This window comes from Bombus flavifrons, chromosome 6 (genome assembly GCF_040668555.2).
Source record: "Bombus flavifrons isolate JBK064 chromosome 6, iyBomFlav1_principal, whole genome shotgun sequence".
Taxonomy (NCBI): Eukaryota; Metazoa; Arthropoda; class Insecta; order Hymenoptera; family Apidae; genus Bombus; species Bombus flavifrons.
This window is the reverse complement of record NC_138447.1, coordinates 13,815,630-13,838,717: the sequence shown is the minus strand read 5'-3', so window position 1 is coordinate 13,838,717 and position 23,088 is coordinate 13,815,630. Positions and strand designations below refer to the sequence as shown.

General features: G+C 35.0%; 4 protein-coding genes across 4 annotated transcripts in view; all 4 read left to right on the top strand.

Annotated features, from left to right (window-relative positions):
- The first annotated feature begins 1,208 nt into the window (after positions 1 to 1,208).
- LOC138180849 (vitellogenin) lies at positions 1,209 to 7,465 on the top strand. Its single transcript, XM_069115122.1, has 3 exons — positions 1,209 to 1,346; positions 5,929 to 6,623; positions 6,777 to 7,465. The coding sequence occupies exons 1-3, from the start codon at positions 1,316 to 1,318 to the stop codon at positions 7,008 to 7,010; spliced, it is 960 nt and encodes a 319-aa protein (XP_068971223.1). The 5' UTR covers positions 1,209 to 1,315; the 3' UTR covers positions 7,011 to 7,465.
- Positions 7,466 to 7,637: 172 nt separating this feature from the next.
- UQCR-Q (Ubiquinol-cytochrome c reductase ubiquinone-binding protein) overlaps positions 7,638 to 23,088 on the top strand; it is an 81,024-nt gene continuing 65,573 nt past the window's right edge. The window contains exon 1 of the mRNA XM_069115125.1: positions 7,638 to 7,642. The gene's annotated coding sequence lies outside the window, so the exon portion shown is untranslated. The remainder of the gene's footprint in view (positions 7,643 to 23,088) is intronic.
- On the top strand, positions 15,614 to 18,127 carry LOC138181149 (uncharacterized). Its single transcript, XM_069115778.1, has 3 exons — positions 15,614 to 15,746; positions 16,574 to 17,229; positions 17,788 to 18,127. Exons 1-3 carry the CDS (start codon positions 15,716 to 15,718, stop codon positions 18,019 to 18,021), a joined length of 921 nt encoding a protein of 306 aa, XP_068971879.1. The 5' UTR covers positions 15,614 to 15,715; the 3' UTR covers positions 18,022 to 18,127.
- LOC138181150 (uncharacterized) lies at positions 18,764 to 21,323 on the top strand (the record flags this gene model as incomplete). The annotated part of the gene is given in 4 exon segments (XM_081833737.1): positions 18,764 to 18,852; positions 18,854 to 18,891; positions 19,864 to 20,534; positions 20,929 to 21,323. Coding segments are annotated over 4 exon segments (1,029 nt in total), but the record flags the coding sequence as incomplete, so codon positions are not given.

Sequence of the window (23,088 nt, the reverse complement as noted above, 5' to 3'; positions counted from 1 at the left end):
GTCGATCGTCCGAGTCGATTATTTCTTAAAATTGTGTCGAAGGATTTATAACAATAATTTTGTATTTGATAAAAATATTAGCGTTTGGTGTAAGATTCAACTAATAACTGTTGAACATTGAGACTTTGCCAAAGTCTAATGAACGAAGGGATTATTCAAGGCTATATTCAACGAAGAGAAACGAATCGGCGCTTAAAAATGCGCGTCGGCTGAATGACAATGGGTCAATTCAATTTTGACCTAATGACAGGGTCCGATATGACAATACGATGGTCCCAATGGAAAAAAACCTCCGAATAAAATAATTTGCGCAGCGTGACGCGACGAAAAATAGTTGTTCTAGTTCCGAAAAAACGGTCTATACCAACTTACCAATCTAAAATTGGGAATTGTTCGATTTGATGAACCTGAGAAGAATTATAATACTCCCGAGTGCCACACAAATTATCGCGACTTTTATCGATGACGACTTTGAAGGGACTTTGAAATAATTTCTCAAAAACTTCCACCAACCAAAATGATCTTAATCAATCAAAAGTTCAATTTCTTCTTTTAATAACACAAAAGGTCGTTCTGCAGTCGCGCCGTACTTCCATATAAACGAGTGTCCTTTTCGTAAGCGATAAAACCATCGTGCAACAAATTGTCCTTAGCGCGTGCACAGCAATTTTCAAATGACCTAACTTGAAGTTAGATAATCTTCAGGTTGAGTGACTATTTTACTCAAATTTCTATACTTAAGGCTAATAAAATCAGAGTTTTCGACAGGAAAAGGTCGGTCAGCACCTACCTTCCAATTGTCTCGATGTAGTTTCGATCGAAATGAAGAATGACCACGAAGTATGATCAGAGAATGAGATTTCCTGACGAAAGATTACGAAACAATGTTCAGAATTTAACAGATCTAATCACTGATATAATCACAGTCAGATCGATCACTTTCGAACTTTCCAAAAATCCTAATGATCGATCAAATCTACTGCGTATGAACGTGAGACGAAATGAAATGGAAAAGGGCGTCCTTCGTCTGGTTGCCTTGTTTCCATTCGGCTTAAACGTTTCCCAGAACGACGATTGTGGAGCCCATTAAAATCTTTAAAGGCGTGTCTAGACTGCAACGATCTGGGAACTATGGAAAATGATATCAGGCGTGTGAGACGGTACGGAAGATGTCTGCAGGAACCACGATCCGCACGGAAGTGGTTGTTAATGAAATTGTTTTCAAGGAGACAGCAATGAATCAAGTTATCTGTCGTATAAAGAGGAGACAGATAGAACACGGTCGCATCAGTCGTCTCAGTAGAAGCCGTTCGACATGCTGATAATAATTCTACCATTTTTTCTGGGTACGTACGTACGTGGATCTGTTTTTTCACCGATAATTCGATGAATGAAAACTCGTCGCTCATACGTCACTCATACCACAAAACTATCCGAATATCGGGATATTTTTGGTTTCAAATAAATTTGGATTAGGTTACTTAAAAAGGTGTTTTTTTTTTTTTTTTTATATATTTTAATTCTTAAAAGTCGAAAGCAACAAAATTTAACTGTTCTGGCAATAATTGGATCATAGGTGACCGTAATATAAATATTTGTGTTAAAAAATTTGTGTTAATTGTAACTTTCGAAAGTCGGAAACCTTACAGTGCCGATATCGTATTTGCATTATGAGAAACGAAAAGTGCGAACGTGAATCACCTGGATTTCTCGAAATTCCACCTCGTTTTACGGTACACGCATATCGCGAACTTATGCTTGTTTGCCTCTTCCCTCTGTTTCACGAATTTATTTGCCTACACATCCAATTAATTCGCTCATGGGATTCAATCGATTGGATATACTTTCCGCTAAAGCATCAACGGTTTCAACCACCGACGGCTTTAAAAGTAGCCGTTGAAGGGTGATCTCGAAGCACGCGCGTGAGGAGATACGCCCGCCGATACCATGTACAATACATATGTACATACAATACATATGTAAACAGAGGGGAAAATATTTGAACATCGGAACAAAAAACGTCGATATTTTTCAACGAATAATATTGATTGCGTTCCTTCCGCCAGATTTCTCTACTCTACCGAAATTCATTAAAAGTACGAAAAGATTATACAAATAATTTGCCAACGGTTTCGGGGAAATATCTACCTAACAGTGCAAACCACGACACGTGATTAGCTTAGATCAATCTATAGTCGGTGGGTCGATCGAACATTTTTTTGGCAGATATGGCATGATTCCAAGACAGCTTTAAGACAATCGTAATGGGCTTTTTGTTAACTCTTGTTAATTCTTCGGAGTTTTATCGTTATTTTAGGTAGCGAAATAGAATTTTTAAATTTTATTTCTTTCGTCCTTTCCTTCATTATGGAAGTATCTACTAAATACAGTTTGGTTTACACAGTCTACTTTATTAATCACAAAGTCGCAAAGTTAATTTCCCTTAGATGACGTTAGCAAATACTGAGACAATGTTTTGTCCCCGAACTATCTGAGGGAAACGCAACAGAAGCAAGGAATACATTTTATAAACAAGGTAGACAATATCGTGCACGGAAAAATAGCAGGAAATATAACCTCGGAGACGTATTTAAACGAAGCCCTGGGTATTTCAGATCTGTTTATCTCGAGTATATCTTTCACAAACAGAATACAGCGACGTGAGAAGCGAGATAAACACGATCTGAAAGCGACGAAAATATGAACTTTTATCCGAAGTTATATCGTTAGCTCGCTTGCCATGTCTCAAACCGCAACCATCGACATTCGAATCTGCGATAATTAAAAGTGACAACGAAGACTCTGATGATGATGAAGATAATCAGTGTATATACATGTAATTTACCTATATCTCGCTATTTAGACAACGTGGAAATTAATTCGCAGATGTTCCAGATAATAATCTTGAATTATATTTTTCTATGTTTCTTGTCTAAGTTTATTTCTAAAAGTAATCTCTTTTTCTTTAGCAATACATGTATTTACACGTATGTAAATTTACATTTATCGTTACATAATAACATTTGTGCTTGCTTCGAAAATGTTAAATGAAGTCTATCGTGAAATCATGATTTGTGTTGAGAAGAAAGCTATTAAAACAATTTCCAAACCACTGTGCACAGTACCGAATCTGGCATTGATAATTTGTAATTTTTCTGTCACATTCGTTGTCACCAATTTGTAGAAAATTTCGATGAAATTTGGAATTTTAGCCATTTGTTCGTGGTTTTGTAATTGTGTACTTTCTAGGCCACTGTGACAGTGTTTCGGAATCAATCAATTTGAAGTGCTTTTTACGCGTTTGTTTTGTGTACGGTCGCGTTTCAATATCGTAGTGTCATTCTACGCTATATCGATCACTTCTTTCCCCTCGATGTCTCGAGTTTTGTTCAGAACGAAATATATTAAAAATGAGATTTATTCGAAATGAGATAATGAGATACCAAGTAGTTCACACGAAGTTAGAGGAGCGAGGGGTTAACTCACCATTCCACTTGTTTCGAAATTGTTTGAAAAATGTCTCAATTTTGCGATTTTTCCTCATTTTCGTGAGAATGGGTTGTACGTTTGAATTTTTATCCCGGGAATTGTCCGCCGTATTGATAATACAAGAAATTTTAATCGTGTTGAAGAATGATTTTTGCGATATCGAAAGATGGAAATATATTTCTATTTTGCAAATTCCACCTGAAGGTCGCGTTCTTAAAAATCCGAGAAAGTTACTATCGTATTCCTCGATATTTTCTCTATAAAATGGCTAAATCCCATTCTAGTACGGTCTCTATTGATATCACAATAAATTGTTAAAGACAAATAAATTGTCAAAAACCGCGGTACGTCCGGTATCAAATCAATGGACCAGGCGGTCCTTTGATGAAATATCCCTGAAAATGTAATAAAATTTGACGAATACCTCTGAAATACCCAGGACAATACTATACGAAACAATGCGTAATATCCTGCACTTGCACACTGTTTCAGTGAAACCTACTAAATCTATAAAATCCAGGTTCGATACTGTCCTTTATGCTACTAACCCATTCTTACCCAATGATACTTATTTCATAATAATCAAATTTCTACCAGCCTGTTTGTTCTATGATTATTTGTAAAGAAATAAAAACTACGGGGGGTTGGGGGTTATCGCGATGGTGGAAAATTTGCTATGGTATTAGAAAAGAATAACAAGTGATTTGTTCGTTATGTCACTGATAATTTTGTATTCGATTCCGCACCGACTGCGAAACTGTAATTTTTAAAAAAATTAACAATTACTACAAATTCACCGTTATTAATAGATTCCTTTATTTTATTTAAATACGAAATCTATCCGCGTTCTAGCAATGTTATCGGGTGTCTGTAAAATTAACATAATAATTTTCTCGTTCAAACATTGCCAACATCGGACTATGGTTTCGGAAGGAGGCTGGAGGCTACCCCGAAAAGATCACAAGTTACTTACAACAATTTAATGGCAACAGTAGCATATCAAAAAGGCTGTCATGACAATTCTTTAATATCGTATAAAATTATACTAAGCACATTTCTGATAAATATTATCAAAATTAGTGGTTTTCATGGTTGACCTGTACGTATGTTTCAGCTTCACAGTTGACAATTGATGCTGTTAAAAAGAGCCTGTAAACTGTATACATATACATTTGGAAAAATATCTGTGAGATTCGAATTGATCATATAATTCGTAACTTTAACAAAATTTAGCTTAAAAATTTAATACTGAAATCGAGGTGCTCTTAAAGCATAGAGCCCGGGGCTGCAAACTTACTTATCCCTCCCTCTTATTCTGGACCTAAATTAATATTTCGCGTAATATCTTCCTGTTACAGGAATGAATCTCGTGCCATTTTTCTGCCCTTTGCACAATACCACATAAATCCCACGAATTTAATTTCTCTTAATTAAATTAAATTGAATTAAATTAAATTAAATTAAATTAAAAAAAAATTGCCAAAAATTTAAGGTTTTATATATTTATATATAGTACAATAGATAAATATATTATATATTTTATACATTAAAGATAAGTTATCTAGGAATTTTCAATTTTATCATTATATCAAATGTCTTTTTTTAAAAGCTTCTTGTTATCGATTTTACATGATGGCGAGTACAAAGGGTTTCTAAAGAAATTACTAAATAGAGGAGATACGTCTAAATAGACGAATAAAACGATTTAGATAAAAATCTTTTTAATCTTCTCATCGAAATCAAAGTCTCTGGTAACACGGTACGTAATATATTTAATCAATAATATAGTTAACGTAGCTAATAGCAAAAGCACAGATAATTAAATTGTTGAGAATTGTGGATCTTTGGAGCCGAGATAATGTTATAGGAATTTACACTAACGATTCATATTAAAATAGTAATATATTTATTTCATGGACGATTTCTTATATATTCATCGATACATGCACGCGTCTCAGCACTTTCTTCCATACCCGACTCTTAACCGACTCTTAACCGACTGACTAGTTTACAGTCATCTGTTTTTTGGGACGCTGTGCACACACATACTTCCACACACCGACACTCACATACAAGTATCTCTACTACGCATTTAACTCAGTCCAGCACAGAAAATTACACATATCTCAACATAAATTATACAAATATTTGACGAACTCCACTGCAATAAAATTTCTTGGTAATCGGAATATGCGGAACCAGTATCACCGAATTCCGAGTAAACTACAGCGTGATAGGATTAGTGTATATAGGTATGATTGGCATAGCGATTAATAATCGCGATTGTATCCAGGGTGTTCCCGGCGAGCATCGATTAATACCTGCACGATATAATGACCATAAACGCGGCGTGGTACAGGCAGATAGAGTAAAATGCATCCTATCTGCTGGGACGTGTGATCTATTTTAACTAGTTTAACAGGCTCCTTGTCATTGCAGCGGCACACGTGGCCGTCTACGACAACGCTTACGGGAACAGCGATTGGCAACGATACGGTCCAGAATGCACTTACGACGTGCTGGTGAACATGTCTTTGGCCAATATCGTCCACGAGAAGGACAATTTCTGCTCCATGATCGCGTCAGAACTGAAGTGCCGTCCGAAAGGCAGTGACACCCTAAGTTGCCGTTTTACGAATGGGAAGATCATCAGACCCGATCCAAACGACGATAGATGCTCGAATTCGAAAAATTTCGTTCCAGTCACCGATAGATTTATCAACGAAGAACCATTCGAGATTAGATTCAATTCAAAGGGGATAGAGAATTTAGTGGTGCCGAGAAATATTTCTAGATGGAGCCTGGATATGATAAGAGTGATCGTTGGTCAGCTTAACGTTGGCTTTGAACTGGAGAATGGACAGGATCGGTTCGTTACCATGGAGGATTCTAGTATGGGATATTGTGAAGTAGAGGTCAAAGTGTCAAGGGCAGGATATGAAAGGGGAGTGGTGGGACAAGAGGGATACGACATTGTCTTTGAACCTGAACGACCAGATACGCTGCCTTTGAGTGTGGCGAGTCTGACTATAGACAAGGTTAGACAGCCCAAGCAGTGTCCTAATAGGAAGATATACTTCTTTGGGAATCATGAGGATTTTAGTATAGAGAACAAGAATACTTTCATGGATATGGTAAGTTGTGGGAATTAACGAAATAGAAATTAGGTTGAGATTTGTTTTACTCGGTAAATATTATAACAAGTGCTTTATTATATATTGTACATTCGTATTTCTACACAACCAAGTCTATCATCTAACTTTTAAATGTCGTAACATCTTTTGCAGACTACATCTATCAGCCAGATGCACATTTCACGCGAAGAGATGTACTCGTTCACAGAATCTAAGGGCGTAATGAGAACATTGAATAGACCAAGAACGATGCGAATGCATCAGAAAGTAGGCTTGTCTTTAAAGAGTATAAACCCTGCTCAAAGTCCATTACCCGAAATCAAAAGTCCTGCGTCAACTAATTTATACGCGTACACTAATTTGGAACGAGTTCCTGAATACAAATAAGACAATTTATGCGTATAATTTGTATAATCATGACAATCACTTGACAATAAACGATTTACTAAGACCACGACCCTAATTAAACGTTATATTTAATCTTCATATGTATAACCCCACGTTAAGATTCAACAATTCAGCAGAGAATGCTTTCTTTACATTAAAGAATTAACGAAGTTCAGCAAGCGCAATTGAATATTATTATTCACTACTCGATGAAAAGTAAATTTCTTGTTAAAAAATCATTATAATTGGATTAACACGTGAATATATTTAATAGTGGATATAATTAATAGTGACCAAATTATATTGATTAACGCCACTCGTACCGGTGCGAATACAAATCACGCTCAACTTATTAATAGTGTACAGGTCAATGGAATTACGTATACAACGAGTTTGTCATTAACTTGAGATCCAATCGCCACAATTACCGATGTCGTACAACTAGAAATGAATATAGATCACATGTTAGTAGTGTTTTTAATTTTTTTAATTTCACCTTCGAGAAAATTGCACTTTATTTAGTGCGCTGTCTAGTAAGTAAATAAATAATCTAACCATTGTTGCACATACGTCTAAATAAAATACGACTAAAGTAGATATTATTTTATACTTTTTACAGCTTTTCCAAGTCGGTAATATCTTTTTAGCAAACGAATCTTTTATTACACATTTTTTATCGAAGCGATCGATATTACAAAAGCAACGTAAAAATAGTTTTAATTATCATCGTTATAAAACGGTAATTTATTTCCATCTATTTATTATTTACATCGAGTCTCAATCCTTATTAACGAACGAGCGAATAATAATCTCGTAGCGAAGGTAAACTTATGCCCGAAAACGAAACCTCAGAACAGTGAAACGCAATTTCAAAGCGTCCGCCCAGGCTATTGTTTTTAGAATCTGTTTACTCTGTGTTTCATAACAGAATGTCGATGTAAAAGGATATATCCACGGATTAGATACTTTCCAAACAGACGTCGTATAGTTGAAAAGACTGAAATACAATTTTCTCTTCTACGTAATTAATATAATCAACTTAATTGTGTTTCTCTTTGCCGTGTGTAACTATTCTACGCTCGAGTACGTATATGCTACCTGTAAAATGAACTTTCCTAGTTACGTACATGTCGTGTGCTTAACCTATACTGTAACTATAACTATAGGTATGTCGTTAGTTGTAATTTCTATCTCTTGGTAAAAATCAATTGAATGTTTGATTATAATTAATATTTTAATGGGAGGTTTTCAAACTTCAACCGCGATGGAAAAACATACTTTGACAGGAGATTCTCGGACTTCAATGGAAATGGATTTCACCAGTTTCTAATGAGCTCTCAATGTATTTTCTGTAACAGGCTTTGAGTTTCAAACATGGCTCTGCGTCTGGATTACGAATAATCGAATAAACCAAGGAACGAGGGTATTTAAATTTTCTCTTTCTACTCGCATTGCAATGATGATCTCGGTAAATGATCTCTGTATCAATTTAGTTTCTGCTATTTTCTGTATCATTAAGATCTTTCAAACATTTATTGAAAATAACTTCCAACAAATAGCAGGCAGTGAAAAAAATTCCAATAAAATTCCGATAAAATTCAACAATACGCTATAGTAAGTATCGGTATTTTAATTTGTAAAATAAATACGGAATTTTTACTTCCTAAAAATTTATTTAGGCCATACGATGTATTGATATAATAAAGTACAATCAATTTTTGTAAATATTTATATAATAAACAGTTTTTGTTTATTATAGTGTAATTGTTATATATAATAATACATTTTATACATTTACATACATTTAATACATTTATATATAACAATAATACAACAAACAAAAAATGATACGAACTAATAAACAAAACAAAATTGGAACATGTTGCACCGACCTACGCAATATTGCAATCCTTTTCATCCTTTGATATTATTTTCGCTCGATCGACGTGCGCCAGGTCCTTCCTGGCTGGTCCGGGGACAAACCAACTGACCAATTAAATTGAATCGCATAGCCGGTGCGATTAACTTTATCGAAAAGTAATAGAGACCAAGGATGCGTAGAACAATTTATTGGAGAAACAAGAAAAATGTCATGAAAATTTCTAGAAATTTACGATCTTCAAACACGAATCGAAACTTTCGGATAAGTTACGTTTGATTAAGGATCAATTTACCATGTAATGTACCAGCATCGGCACGACAGGACATTGAAACGTATATTTTAAATGGGGCCGTTCGCGTTATCCGAAAACAATGAAGGATCATAGCAAATCGTAAAGAACAGAAGAGAAAGATGAAGAATTATAAAGAACGCATAAACATAGAAAGAACGAAGACTCATAAGACAAACATCGAAGAGCTCGGAGGAGGTGACGTAAATGGAACGGAATATGGAAAATCATGATGCGAAGAAAAGGTCAGTTTTTGTTTTGATCGAGTAAAAGCTGGCTACTTCCGATCTCGCGTACCTTCTCCTTTATAACAGGTGTTAAGCCCCCCTCTACCACTGGTTGCTCCGTTAAACACTAATGCAACACTGGGATGTGGCATGGGGTAGTATCTCGCACACGATAGGTAGAAACTAGAACCCCCCACTCGTAGACTATGAGATAAGCAAAACAGGGTGCCTCTGCGCCTGCGGTACTCCTGGCGAACGTTTATACGTTACCTCCACCCTCTTGCCAACTAAATCAGAGATCAGTGAAGTCGTCGTCGTGATTACTCGGAGGACACTCATATCGTTTCCTCTATTTTCCCTATCTTGAAATTTTGTGATATTTACGTAAAGCAAATATCATTCGCAGTTATTCGAAGACTCTGCATTTTGGGACATACATACGTTGGAGAACAAGCAAGCTTTATCGGTCAACGTGGTCGAGAATTTCGTTGATTCCAATCTTCGTCAAAAGGTGAGTTCAATTATCCTTATCGTAAAGAAACGAATACAAAAAGAAAAGAGTATTTGCACGTCATTGTATTTATTATTATAGCATTTACGTATTAATTAATTAAGCTCAGGTATATTAAACTTCGTGTGATTAGCAAAATTGACTTATTATTTAACTAGATTAACTAGATTAAATACTTTAATATGAAAATAAAACGCAGAACCTGGTAGAAAAAAGGTTTTATTAGAAAATAAAATAGTTTGCAAATACTTTTTGTAGCCGCTGTATACCGGTTGTGTGTCAAATTCTCCTTTATCTCTTCAGTTGATTTCTTAGTTTTTAAAATTAGCCAGTTTTCTATTTGGATATTTTTTTTTTTTCTTTTTTTTTTTTGTTCTGAGAAATTGATCAGTTTTCGAGTGAAAGACATGAAAATGTGACGTAAATACCGGAGATTTCAACGATCTACGAAAACCAGGCACCCTTCTTAGATAATAGCAATTGAATCAGACAGAAAATAAATTGATTAAATCACTTGGATTGTGAAAAGATAAACACCAATCGCGTACTCTGGTATTAAAATTCCGGAATTTGCAAAAAGTGGAATTGACTCAGTTTCGTCTGAGATTGTGAGTGATTCGAGTCTTGACCTGAACAAATAATTTCTCTTTTCGTATGCATAGATGAAATACTTCGAATGTGAAAAAGTTTGAATATGCGATCGAAGAATTACGCGAACTTTCAAACTCGATGATAAGCATTTAATCAAATTAAGTAAATAGTATCTTGATCTTCTGAAAGATATCCGCTAAAACATTCGTATTATTATGCTAAACAAAGATTCAAACGTTTGTTCCTAAAATACTTTTTGCCCAAAACAGACCTAAAACTAAATAATGAAATTATTTCAGAATAATGGAGTCTACAACTGTGTTCAGGGTCTACAACAAAGAAATCTTACGCCTGATCATGATCGAACAATTATCAATAGTCGTAATCCATATGCGCGTTGAAAATGGTGTCGTGACGATTAAATCCACCACGTCTGTCAAGTTTCGCAAAATATGTCACGAAGAAGACCAACTTCTGCATCTGGTCGGTCATTTAATCTCTCCAGACGAAATTCTCATTCCTTTCACAAGACGCTTTTCTGAATTCTTAAACATCGATGTTCATTCCGTTACTGAAAGTATCGAGAACATCTTCAGCTCAACTTGCGACATTGTTCTGGACTTCGACTTACAAAAATTGATACAGCTGTCCAAGAAACGAGATGGTACGATTAAAGATATAATAACAGAGATGTTCTGGCTACCAAAAATGAACAATAAATTAACAAACGGAAGTTGGTTCGACTCAGTCGATCGAGGACATGTAGTTCCTTTTTACATGACCTGTTGCGATCAATTAAGCGATTTTATTGGAGATTATTTAAGTTACTTTCGCGTAATTGAACAATCAAGTAGAAAAATAATAAAGTGGTATTTTTTGGATATTAATATCTTTCTTGCGCAAGACACTGATTCGTTGTATGAAAAAATGGAACAAGAGAAGAAAAATAAGCGAACGAGAAAGCTTACTATATCGAAAGAGATAGACGGCGATACGACACATCACATGGTTCACGTGATTCATTATTTCTCTAAAGAATGCAAATTCGAAGATGACAGTATTGTCCATTTACTCAGAAACCCTTTCTTACCCACCGACCAACTTCCCTTTATCACACAGAGCTATGATCCACGAATTTCGAAATACGTGTTTCATATAGCGTATAAGGATAATATCGAAATGACTAATAAGAATTTTTTTAACCTGCTGTCCATGCTACGAGACATTTTGTACAAACTGAATATTGGCTCCATCGTGATACAGAATTGCGACTCTTTCAATTTGCAGAATGTTTTATATATGATCGAGCACATTTTGTGCGAAGAGGATATCGCTGTGACGATCGCAGGAATGTAGAACCGTCAATCGTGCCTCGGTAAATGATCAATTTTCTTTTGGAAGAATCTTAATTCTTAAATTCTTAAATTAATTCTTAAATGATGATTTAGAGTTTCGATTGATGTGACTTTGATTAAGAATCCGCCTCTACGTTACAAAAACGATTCTTAATCGCGGTACAAAGCTTTAAATTGGGATAAGTTCAATGAAGAATTATTCCCTTAATTATTTTCTAACTAAGTTTTATGCTACTTTCACTTTGATATTATTATATTTTAATCTTAAATATCATATATAGACACGGAAATATAGTAGAAAGAATTACTTTACTTGTATAGACAGATTTCCTAGGAAGTAAAACTGATACATTCTGCTTTTTACAAATTCCTCAATTTCGGTACCAACGTACGTATATCGTTGATGCTTGGCATTTTATAAAGGAAATAATCTGGTTAGTTTGAATTCTATGTGATTCAATTAGTATCACTGAAAAAGGAACTCTTTCCTTTGTAGATCAATATGTAAAAATGTTATATGTAAACGATAAATCACAGGCATATACGACACGTATGCGTGCCCATAGCAATATGTGTACCTGAGAAACGAGTCCAATCTAAATGTCAGTTAAAATACAAGTGCTAGACTTGTTAACAAATTTCTGTGTACATGTCAAATGATGTGATAATTGTATATCGTAATGTATATGGTGTAATTGAAATTTAAGGAAATTGAAAATAATTCGACCAACTCTATTATGATGTTTGCTAATGTGCTATCATACCGTATATATCTCTATATGAAAGTATTTTCATTGAAAGAATGCTATTTTTGAGAAAGCGAATTTGTACTGTGATGTGATATCGATATAAGAATTGAACAAGGATCGGAATTAGCTCTTTCCCAGTTTACTTGTTTTTGAGAAAAATGAAAGCTAACGCAGCTAACACAATAATAATCAAAGCTAATACAAAGAGCTGATATTTCCTAAAATATTTATAATTATAATTTTACATTCATAATGATATAATTATACATTTTATAATATTTCTCATATTTTCTGAACTCTTTGAACTATAAACATATTTTCATATCACGTATTTTGATAGTCAAATATATCGGCGAAAATTTCTCTTAGTATTACAAAAATTGGGAAAGGGATTCGTATATTTTCTGAAATACTTTACAAAGAGTACCTTAGAAGAAAAAAGTAGGCAAAACGAAAGATATATATTTTTCATATTGTGAACGTTTTAGATTCTTTAAGAAAAGACTATTCCGTTCGAAATATGATTATATACAGCAGTGATAGAATCTCTTAGATGACGAAGAAATATCTTTGCAAAAAATTGAAAATAGAGCAGAACAAATCGCCTATCTTGGATCAACAAAATTGATAGAAAATCATATTCAATTTCCTGAGTGTTAAATGTTGGTGAAGTAGAACTAGAGTTACAGCTGATACACATGAGCGATACGACATCGTAGTGGTGTGGTTGCGCGATTGTCACCGATGGACAATACGATATTGCTCGTGTGTACTACACGATTAAAGATAGGTATATGTACATGTATGTGTTAGGTGCCGAATCGCATGATGACATCGCGTCGTTTGTGTGCATCGGATCTCAAGTATAGTTTTTATGTAAATTTCAGATCTTCTCTTAAGATAAATCATCTCAAACCGATGAATATTAATTACCGATCAATGGATGTTGTCATAATTATTACATATATGTGATGACTAAAATTGTATTCGAGAAATGTAATCAATAAAAATTGTTTCCTGAATTGCATGAAATGATTTTATTACTACCACCTGATCGATTATTGCATTTCCTCTATACATATATTATATTTTCTCTTTTCCAAATGTATTTTCTCTTTATGTTAGAGTAATTATGTCATGTAGTAGTTATGTTATGTAATTGTATAAAATTGTATAAAATTGTAAAAAATTCGTTGTTAAACAGTTCGTAAAGCAGTAGCAAAAGTTGATTTATTCTTTTTCTCTAAAAAGTTCAAGACAAAGGGGAAGCAAACGCGTAACAGAGAAAATCGAACGAGTATCAACGAGTAATAACGCGTTATCAACTAATTAAACGTGGCCCGTTTGCACCTTGAAATCCAATCGTATTTAGCTGTCAACTACACAACTTACCCACAGTCAAAGAAGAAATAGCAAAATATAGCGATAGATATAGCAAAAGAGTCAACAAACATCGAAACCCCCTAATTACTGGATTACTCGATACGTCCGACCAGATCCGCAGGCTGAAGAGACACTACCCGTTAGACCTATTTATAACAATTACTTATAAATTATACTTATCTATAATACGTATTAACTTATTATAAATAATTAGCCATGTCACTGCGCAACGCCAGAAAAAATGACTGAAAATTCTCAATGCGAGAATCGATTGTAAATTTTAATAAATAAAAAAAAAAAGAAATAAAAACTACACAACTGTACACACGCTTGCACTTTGAAGTTCACGCGTAACTTGCGTGCAACAAAGGATTAAATATATATATATATATATAAATATGACGAAATCCACAGCGATGGAAAGACAGGATTTATAATGTGCGTCCTATGGCTACTTAATGAACTATTTTTCCCGAAATTAATTATATACAATACTATCTTTATTTTGCTTTTCTTCTTACTTTTATTATTTAATACTTTTTTCTTCTGTCGTTTCTTTCATTTCATTTCTTCGTGAAATCTCTCCTTCCCTTTCCTTCCATAGTTTCTTCCTTCACTTCTGTCATGTTTTCTTCTCCACGTTTCTTCACCTTCTTCCTTCCATTTTCTCACCTTCTCCTTTTTCTCCTATTTCCTCCCTTATCCTTTTCTACCTATCTCCATCAACTCCTCTTCGTCCTGTCGTCTTTCCCTCCATTTACTTCTTCCCCTTCCGTTTCCTTCTCGTCCTTCCTTCACCACCTCTTATCCGTCTGCAGAATCATTGCGACAGAAGGGAACGTCAACTTCGGCGGATCAAGTTCTTCCAACTTCGTTCCGACTACAAATGCGAAAGGTGCGTAACGACTAATGGGAAATACGAGAAAAGTAGCGATATCTTATTTTTGGGAAACCCGAATTTCGTGACCAGTCCAAGAGACACTACTCGGAATATAGTAACGCAAACTCGAGCAGACTGGCCTCTCGCTTTAGCCGCGTAACGAGTTTAATAGAATAACACACTTCGATAACACGAACCACTCATGCTACGGATTACGGTCGTTGAAGTGTCAAAGCGACAGCTTAATTCGGCCAGCGTACACTGGGTCACATCGTTAATCGTATAATTTTATTTTCAATGAAAACCAACTTTTGAACCAGTTTCCACCGATCAAAAAATTATCATCTATCGAAGAGTATCATTAAAGAGTAAAAAGAATACTATGTACTATGTTACAGAAATTTGTGTGAACTCATCAGTCAATAGAGTCTAACGAAGATGAATAGTCTAAAAGGAATCTCTCGCTCAGTTGCGTTCAGTTTAATGAGCCAATTCATGAAAGTTGCCACGACTCTCCTAATCGTCAAACCATGAAAGTTACATGCGATGTACACGCGCATTACGCGTACCTGTGCATATGTATATGTATATATATATGTATATATATATACATGTGTATATATATATATGTATATATACATACACATATATATATATATATATATATATATATATATATATATATATATATATATATATATAACATGTTGAGCTACGTCGTAGGACAAAGATTATATCGAATTAGCAAACACAAGCACGGTTGCGCGAACTGTCACTGATATAAAGGAGCTTTCAACTGCTACGAGGGCAATCCAGTGGCTAAACACGTTGCAACAACATGCACGTCGTATTAATCCCATTTTTTCTAGGTCGGTAAGCCAATTAATTTTAATCAGTATTACAGCCTACACTAGCACACCTTCTCACACAGACCAATTTATATTTTGCCGGTTCCATCGTTAATGCATGAAACATCGAAGAATCGATCTTATCGATTTGTAATGAACATCGATTCGATGGTCAAAAATGAAAAACACACACGGTATATCGGTTTTAGATATTTAGATTCATGTTCCTGCTGTGTCTATACCAAGTGTCCTATTAATATTATTATTAAGTCGGAATTAATGTTACAAATGTCAGTAGTAATTTTGTTTAGTTTAGCACGAATTTTTGACTGAAGGATTTTCTTACAATCTTCTTCGGGTTTCTGAAATATGTACAGATCTTAATATTTCTTTTCTTTTTTTTTTTTTTTTAGTAGAACACGTAGCGATGTAGACTAAGCTTGCACACTGTATTATTTACGACACGATTACGTATTTTACAAAATTATTTATCTCGATCAAAACTCTTACGATCATCTACGATACACCCGAACCATCGCTTGTTCATATTTACGAACGAAATTAGTGCTGTTCCAAAATTTCGCAAACAGACGTGTCTAAAATATCGAAATAACGTGGAAAATTAAAATAAAACAATCGCGATCCTGTTTATAATTATTACAAACTGAGATTTTACTATCTTTGTGTAATATTCGTTGATGATAAAACGCTCAATTGCATCTCATTTTACTCTAGTGATTTTGAATAAAATAATTTTGAATAAGATGATTTTGAATAATACGATGACTTTTAAGGGTTGATCCGGCCCTGATAAAAGAACTAATCTCGTCGATATTTCCTTTATTTAGCGGCCAACGTCACCACGTTCGATTCACGTGCCTGGGTATACGGTCCAGAATATGTGTTTGACGTGAATATCACACACGCATTGTCCGATGGTCTATTAGGCGATGCACTCTTCCAAACAAGCGTAACCACAACACTAAAATGTCGTCCAAAATCGATGGATCAGTTACTTTGTCATTTCGAAGGTATCACGGTCGAGGATATGAGCGGAGGTCACATCGAACTAGGAGAGATAGGAACTCCATTTGTAATAGAATTCAGTCCACGAGGAATCGAAAATATCGGATTTTCATCGGCGATCAACAAAAAAAAACTTAATATCCTTCGAAAAATCTTCAAAGAATTAAGCACCGAAATAGACCTAAGCAAATACGCGAACGTCGTATTGCCGTATCTCTCGTACGCAGGGGACAAAGATTACCCGTTAAACGACTGTTCCTCTTTGTTCGTCATTTACGAGTTCTACGATTCTGACGATCTCCATAGAAGTAACCGAGAGGAGAGTTACGTTCAATCTAAGAAACAGAATTACAATTTGGAGGTTATGTCGTTACCAAATCGAAGTAAGGACAAGACTGTCGTATTTGAGAAGTGGACAGACAAACGCAATAGCAGATGTCATCCGACATTGCAGAAAACAATGACGAATTTTGAAATTGTATGTGTCTAAAATTAGCCAATTTTATAATCAGTAGGCTGCCGTACGTTTGTGCATTTATGGGATATTTAAAAACGTGAAAATTCATAGAACGTACATAGCATGTTGAGTGATACGAGGATCATAGCGAAAAAAGTACGATGAGCAATTCAAAAGTTAGTCTTATCGAAAATGTCGACTGTCGTAATATTAGATGTACATTTGGTCGTTTTATAGAATTTCATAAATTTATTAACTTCATAAATTATTTATATTTTTAGAAAACTTTATTATTTTTGGATCTAAGAAGTTCAAAGAGGCGTCGTTTCAAGGCGTACGTTTCTTTTAATCGTGTCCGTAAAAAAATATGAATTTCTATGTTCCAATAATTGGAATGTAATTAAAAAGGTGAAATTTAGATAGAAAATTATATTACCAACTAAACGTTACAGGGTGTACTATGCTTTGGCTGTTTTATACTATATTTTTACCATTTTTTCCCATAACTACGTAAAAAGCCGCAGATTACTGATAATTATTGTCTAAATAAAATAGAGAGTTAACGCTTATCTTTTTCAGGACGAATATATCAGCAGAATGTATATCAATAATAACACGTTTGAGAGTGAAACTAGGATAAGCCAGAGGGTGTCGAACAACATAGCCAAAAGAAATTTTACCCTGCAAGATATTACTTCCGTGAAACTACTTGGCATAAAACCCGCTACGGATCCACTGCCGTTTTTCAATTTCGACAAATTTGAGAGACTACATCCCATAGAAGCAATGGACAACAATAATAATAATAATTAGATGTTAAAACTCCCGTAGAAGATTGACGTTACTCTCCGTATAAGAGGATAGAAATATCGTAAAGGAACTGTAATCAAATTATATGCAATAAAAACTATTAACTCTATGTAACTCGAATACAATTCATTGCTCGAAAGAATAACTAGATTTTTTAATTTACATAAAGGATATAACCTAACAAACACGAAGATGGTATCCCGCTAGGGGTAGCCACCCACATGATAATCAAACAGCTAAAAAATTCTACCAAATGTCCAAATTGGACAAATTGTGAATGTGAAATATTAAATAAAAAAAAAAAAAAAAAATTTTTGAATTTGATACTGTTAAGATGATCTACGACTCCGAGATCAATCTTGCTTAACTGATAATGTGATACTAGCTACGGTCGGTATAGTAGAAAACACTGTGTCCCTTTTCAAGTTACTTTCCAAAAATGAATTACATTTACTTTTAAAATTAAAATTACGCTGATTACTATTAAATGGAATAATGTCCATATAATAGGGCAAATTAAAGCAAATATACCGATCGAAATTTCGTTAATATACTCTTTATAAAGATTGTGATTATTATTCGAAAGCACTTTATCAGAGAAAATATATTTTAAAGGATGTAATCGTAGAATCAATGGAAACGTTATAAAACCCCCGAATTTCATTTTATATCTCGAAAGTTGCGAGTTATCCCAGATCGAAGTAGCATAATTTGCGATTACAGCGTCGGTGGTGGGACGGCTTAATTAAATTACACGACGAGGTCGTCAGAGTATATCGGTGATATAAAAGGACCTTCAAGCCGAAGAAGAGTATTAAACCAGTTGAGAGCAGTGCTACGACATGCTCGCCTCATTAATCCCGTTCTTCTTAGGTCGGTAAGCCAATTTTCCATTTAACTATGTCTTTATCGTCAATCTGTCTGAATCGGGCCAGGAACTGCTTATGCAAACGATAATTCATAACTAATTGCAAGCCGTAACTTCCTTCGTTAGCGCACGAAAAAAAACGTCTACAGGCGTTAATCACTTGAAAACGATATATTAAATAACTATTTATCATTTATAACTATTTATTTATAATCGTTCGCTCATTCGCTTGTTCATAACGTACGGCTTGTTTTGCTGATAAAATTTTCAAATTAGAACGAATATTAAAATAAAAAGGAAAAATTAGAATCGTTCGTGTTTCCATCGTCGTTTTGTTATGTAGAGAATGTGCTTTAATAATAATTTAACACGTCTGAACCGAGAAACTAATATTAAAATTTCCTGAAACCGAAAAGATCGTTAAAAAAAAGGTAAATGTACTAAAATAACTCATGAAAAGAAACTAAGAACAAAAATTTAGAGTTCCGCTTGCGTTGAAAGAAGAAACCGTGACTGTGTCAACTAGAGTAAGTGCTGCCTAGCCTAGTTCAGTGTTTGAGAATTAACGTCAAGATTTATTAAATATCCTGAGAAGTAAATCGTCTAAACTAGAACTAATCTAATTGAAGTGTATAACGAAAACTTGGAATTCTGTGTGACAATGAGTTAGAAGCTATAACTGTACCAATTAGAGCAAGTGTATCGAGTGCAAAAGTAGGATATGTTAAAAATTATCAAAAATAAATCGACTCAGATAAAATACAAGAAAATTAATAATAAATACTTGCAATGCCATGTGTTTGCGGCGAATTATATAAAAACTGTGTCTAACAGAATATTTAATAAAAATTTCAAAGAATTCAGGGAAAAAGAATTGACGAACGAAATTAATTGATCTAACGTATGAAAGAATTAACAACGATGCTCTAAGGTGCGTGGAACGATCAAAATTATTCGAGAATTTTATCGTTTTTCAGTGGCCCGGGTGACGGTCGACGAGAACGTCTGGAAATATGGACCAGAGTACGTGTTCGACGTAGAGATGAACGTTACTTCCACTCCGATGAACCACGATGGAGTTCAAACGTCCAACTACACAGTGATGAACCTCTTCTGTAGACCGACAGGCTCTGATGGATTATTCTGTCATTTGGGAAACGTCAGACGACAAAGCATCGACATCACGAACGACAATAAAATCGACATACCAGAGGAACAATCGAGACACCTGATGAGCGAGGAACCATTCGAAATAAAATTCAGCGAGTACGGCATCGATTACTTGACGGTGAACGATCAAGTCGAAGTTGAACATTTGAATAATATTAAATTGATCGCCGAACGATTTAATATCGGAGTGGATTTGAATGGCGTGCCCGATGGAACGTTCCACATTACGGAGAACACGACGATCGGAGAATGTGGCGTGACGGTTGCGATAAATCACTATCCCTCCAAGAGAATGATGAACAAGATAAAGAACAACAGATACGAGCTGGAATCTCTGCCACGATTGAACAAAGTTCCCAGCGAGACTATACTGATCCAGAAGACGACTAATCTGAATAATTGCAGCTACTACGCATCCTTCTACTTCGGATCCTATGGTGCCAATATCGTGGTCGAAGCGGATCTCGATTCGCATCTAGTGAGCGACTTTTTCGATGATATTCGAAGATTTAGAACAAATTTCTTTCCTTTTAGCTTTCGTTAAATTTGTGGAAATTATTCTACAATTATTCTAATATTATTCTTTGTAATTTGTGATTGTGTAATTCCTTGTAAATCTCATCTTCGTAATTTTATAACTCTTTGTAAATTGACCATTATTAGCCATATACTTTTGTAAGTTTAATCTTATTGGTAATTTCGTGATTTCTTAGAAATTGCTGCTTGCAATTTTCTAATTCTTCGTAGATCTGACGTTGTTATTAGTTTCGCGATTCTTTGTACTTTTACTGCGATGCGAGAAAGTTACATCGTATGAGAAAACTTGGTAATTAAAAAATTAGATGCTATAACGATTGTTCTCTTGTTTCTAGGAGAGTTCGACTACGCGTGTCTTCGTCAGCGACTATCAGTTCGTCTCGTCGATGACAAGGATGGGCACTTTGGGCTCGGAAAAGAAGAAACTGTCGGCTATGACGCAATACGTAAGTCTGTCTCTGAGAGATATTCGAGCAGCCAAACGAGAATTGATTGAAATTCCTAATTCATCGATAACTACCATCGTGGCGAATTCAGAGACGAAGAGGATATTTCCGATGAAATGAATGGTTTTTGGGATAATTTGAAATACAGTTATAGATTAAAAAGACAAAGTATAATCTGTCGACATCAAGCTGTAAGTTAAAAACAGACAAGATATTAATGTACCATAGAATGTTTTGTCCAATTTATGATAAAAAAAAAAAAAATAAACGGAAGACAATAAATAGTCTCGTATCGAAATACCTACAATCTCTCCTATTATGTATCCTATTTTATCAGCATCATATATCGTTCATCTTAAATAATGCGTTTAACATTTACATTTTTGAAATCTTACACAAATCTTATTAGATAAATTTCTTTTTATTTAAATTACGGATACATTAAATTATATATCTACGGTGACCCACACACGTCCATGTACGCACAGAATATCGTGTGTATGTAAACGTATACACATTTGTTTTCTCTAGTTCAGCGATCATTGTAAGTTGAAATTGATTGACGAATCGATTAAAACAAAAATACAGGGAAAAAGAACTCTTAGCGTAACGTGATTCGTGATCTTCCTCCCGCGTCCACGCGTGTCTTTCTTCTTTTTTCTCTTTTTTTTCTTTTTTCTTTCTTTTTTTTCTTTTGTAAGTTTCTTTTCCTAATCTAATTTTCGCCTTAGGGAACAGAGCAAAATTTCTCTCTCTTCCTTGTTAAATCTTAAATCTAGGTGCTCGGATTGCAAACGGCCCTCTTTTAAAAGATTTACGTCCCGATACTCGCGAACATTACAGAAGAGAATATCGAAACGCGTTCTTCAGCGTTTTGAACGTTTCTAAATTTCTTTCTCGTCCTTCGAATTCGATTATCTCGACTCAGGATACACGGAATGTAATTTCGTATCCCGATACTTCAGAAACAAATGCAGCCTGGTACGAGTGTTATCTATGGAATGGATAACGTAACGCGCGATTTCATCTAACAATCGAAAGTATAATTTGAAAGATTAAGACACGCTTAGCTTGTGTCCTGTTTCTTTGAGAAACTTGTCTTGTTTCCTGTTGTTTCCACGTAGGAATGCCCCAAGCATCGATGGATTGCACGTTCGATATTTCATTTTCAAGTTACGATCGATCATCCCAGTACGATCCTTTTTCTCGTACGATTCATCGATTAAACAACCGACTTTTAATCTTAATTTAGTTGAGACCTAAAGAACATATAGTCGTATAGCCGCAGTAGAAAATGCACTTAGATTCTTCCTCGAATACATAGCGCGGTCCCTAAAACGTCTAAAAGCTGAACTTTCCGTACGAAGCTCTCGACAAGGTTCTCTTAAAACTTGTCGTTTCTCGCGATCGCGTCGCGCTTATTCGTCGCATATAATGCGCAAAATTTCTTCTCTAATAAAACAGAGGAAAAGAAGACGGTACAACGAGTACAAAGTAGATTCTGTCGATCGACTTTTCGCTTCTATCGCCAAATGACATTTTCCAACTACGAATGAATGATTCGTCGTTTAGACGAATGAGACGTCGTTGCGATTTTGCGTCGATGATGTACGAATTGACAGTTTAATCGTTCGATTGGAAAGGTGCGCGAATTTTCTGTAGCAAGTTCAAATTTGGCGCGCTACGCGAAGTTGCGACAACTTCATGTCGCTCGATTACACCAGCCATTGATTCCTTAATTTCCTTGTAACAGCTACATGTTATGGCTTTGGAAATATCAATCTATCGAATCGTACGATATCGTTGCAAAGTGATTCGATGCGAAACTGCGTTGATAAAAGATTCGTACGATGCAAAATTGCAACGATATCGCGTAGTTCGTCTGCAACGAACCTAACTTGCACGCTCTTTCGACTACAGGGTGCGCTTACGTTGCGTCGGAATACGCGCGCCAAATATAAAAAAACGTGTACGACCAAGAGGAACCAGCGTTGTTTCGTCGCTCGCTGTAGAACGTAGGTTAAAGCGTCCTCTTCTTTCTTTTTTAAA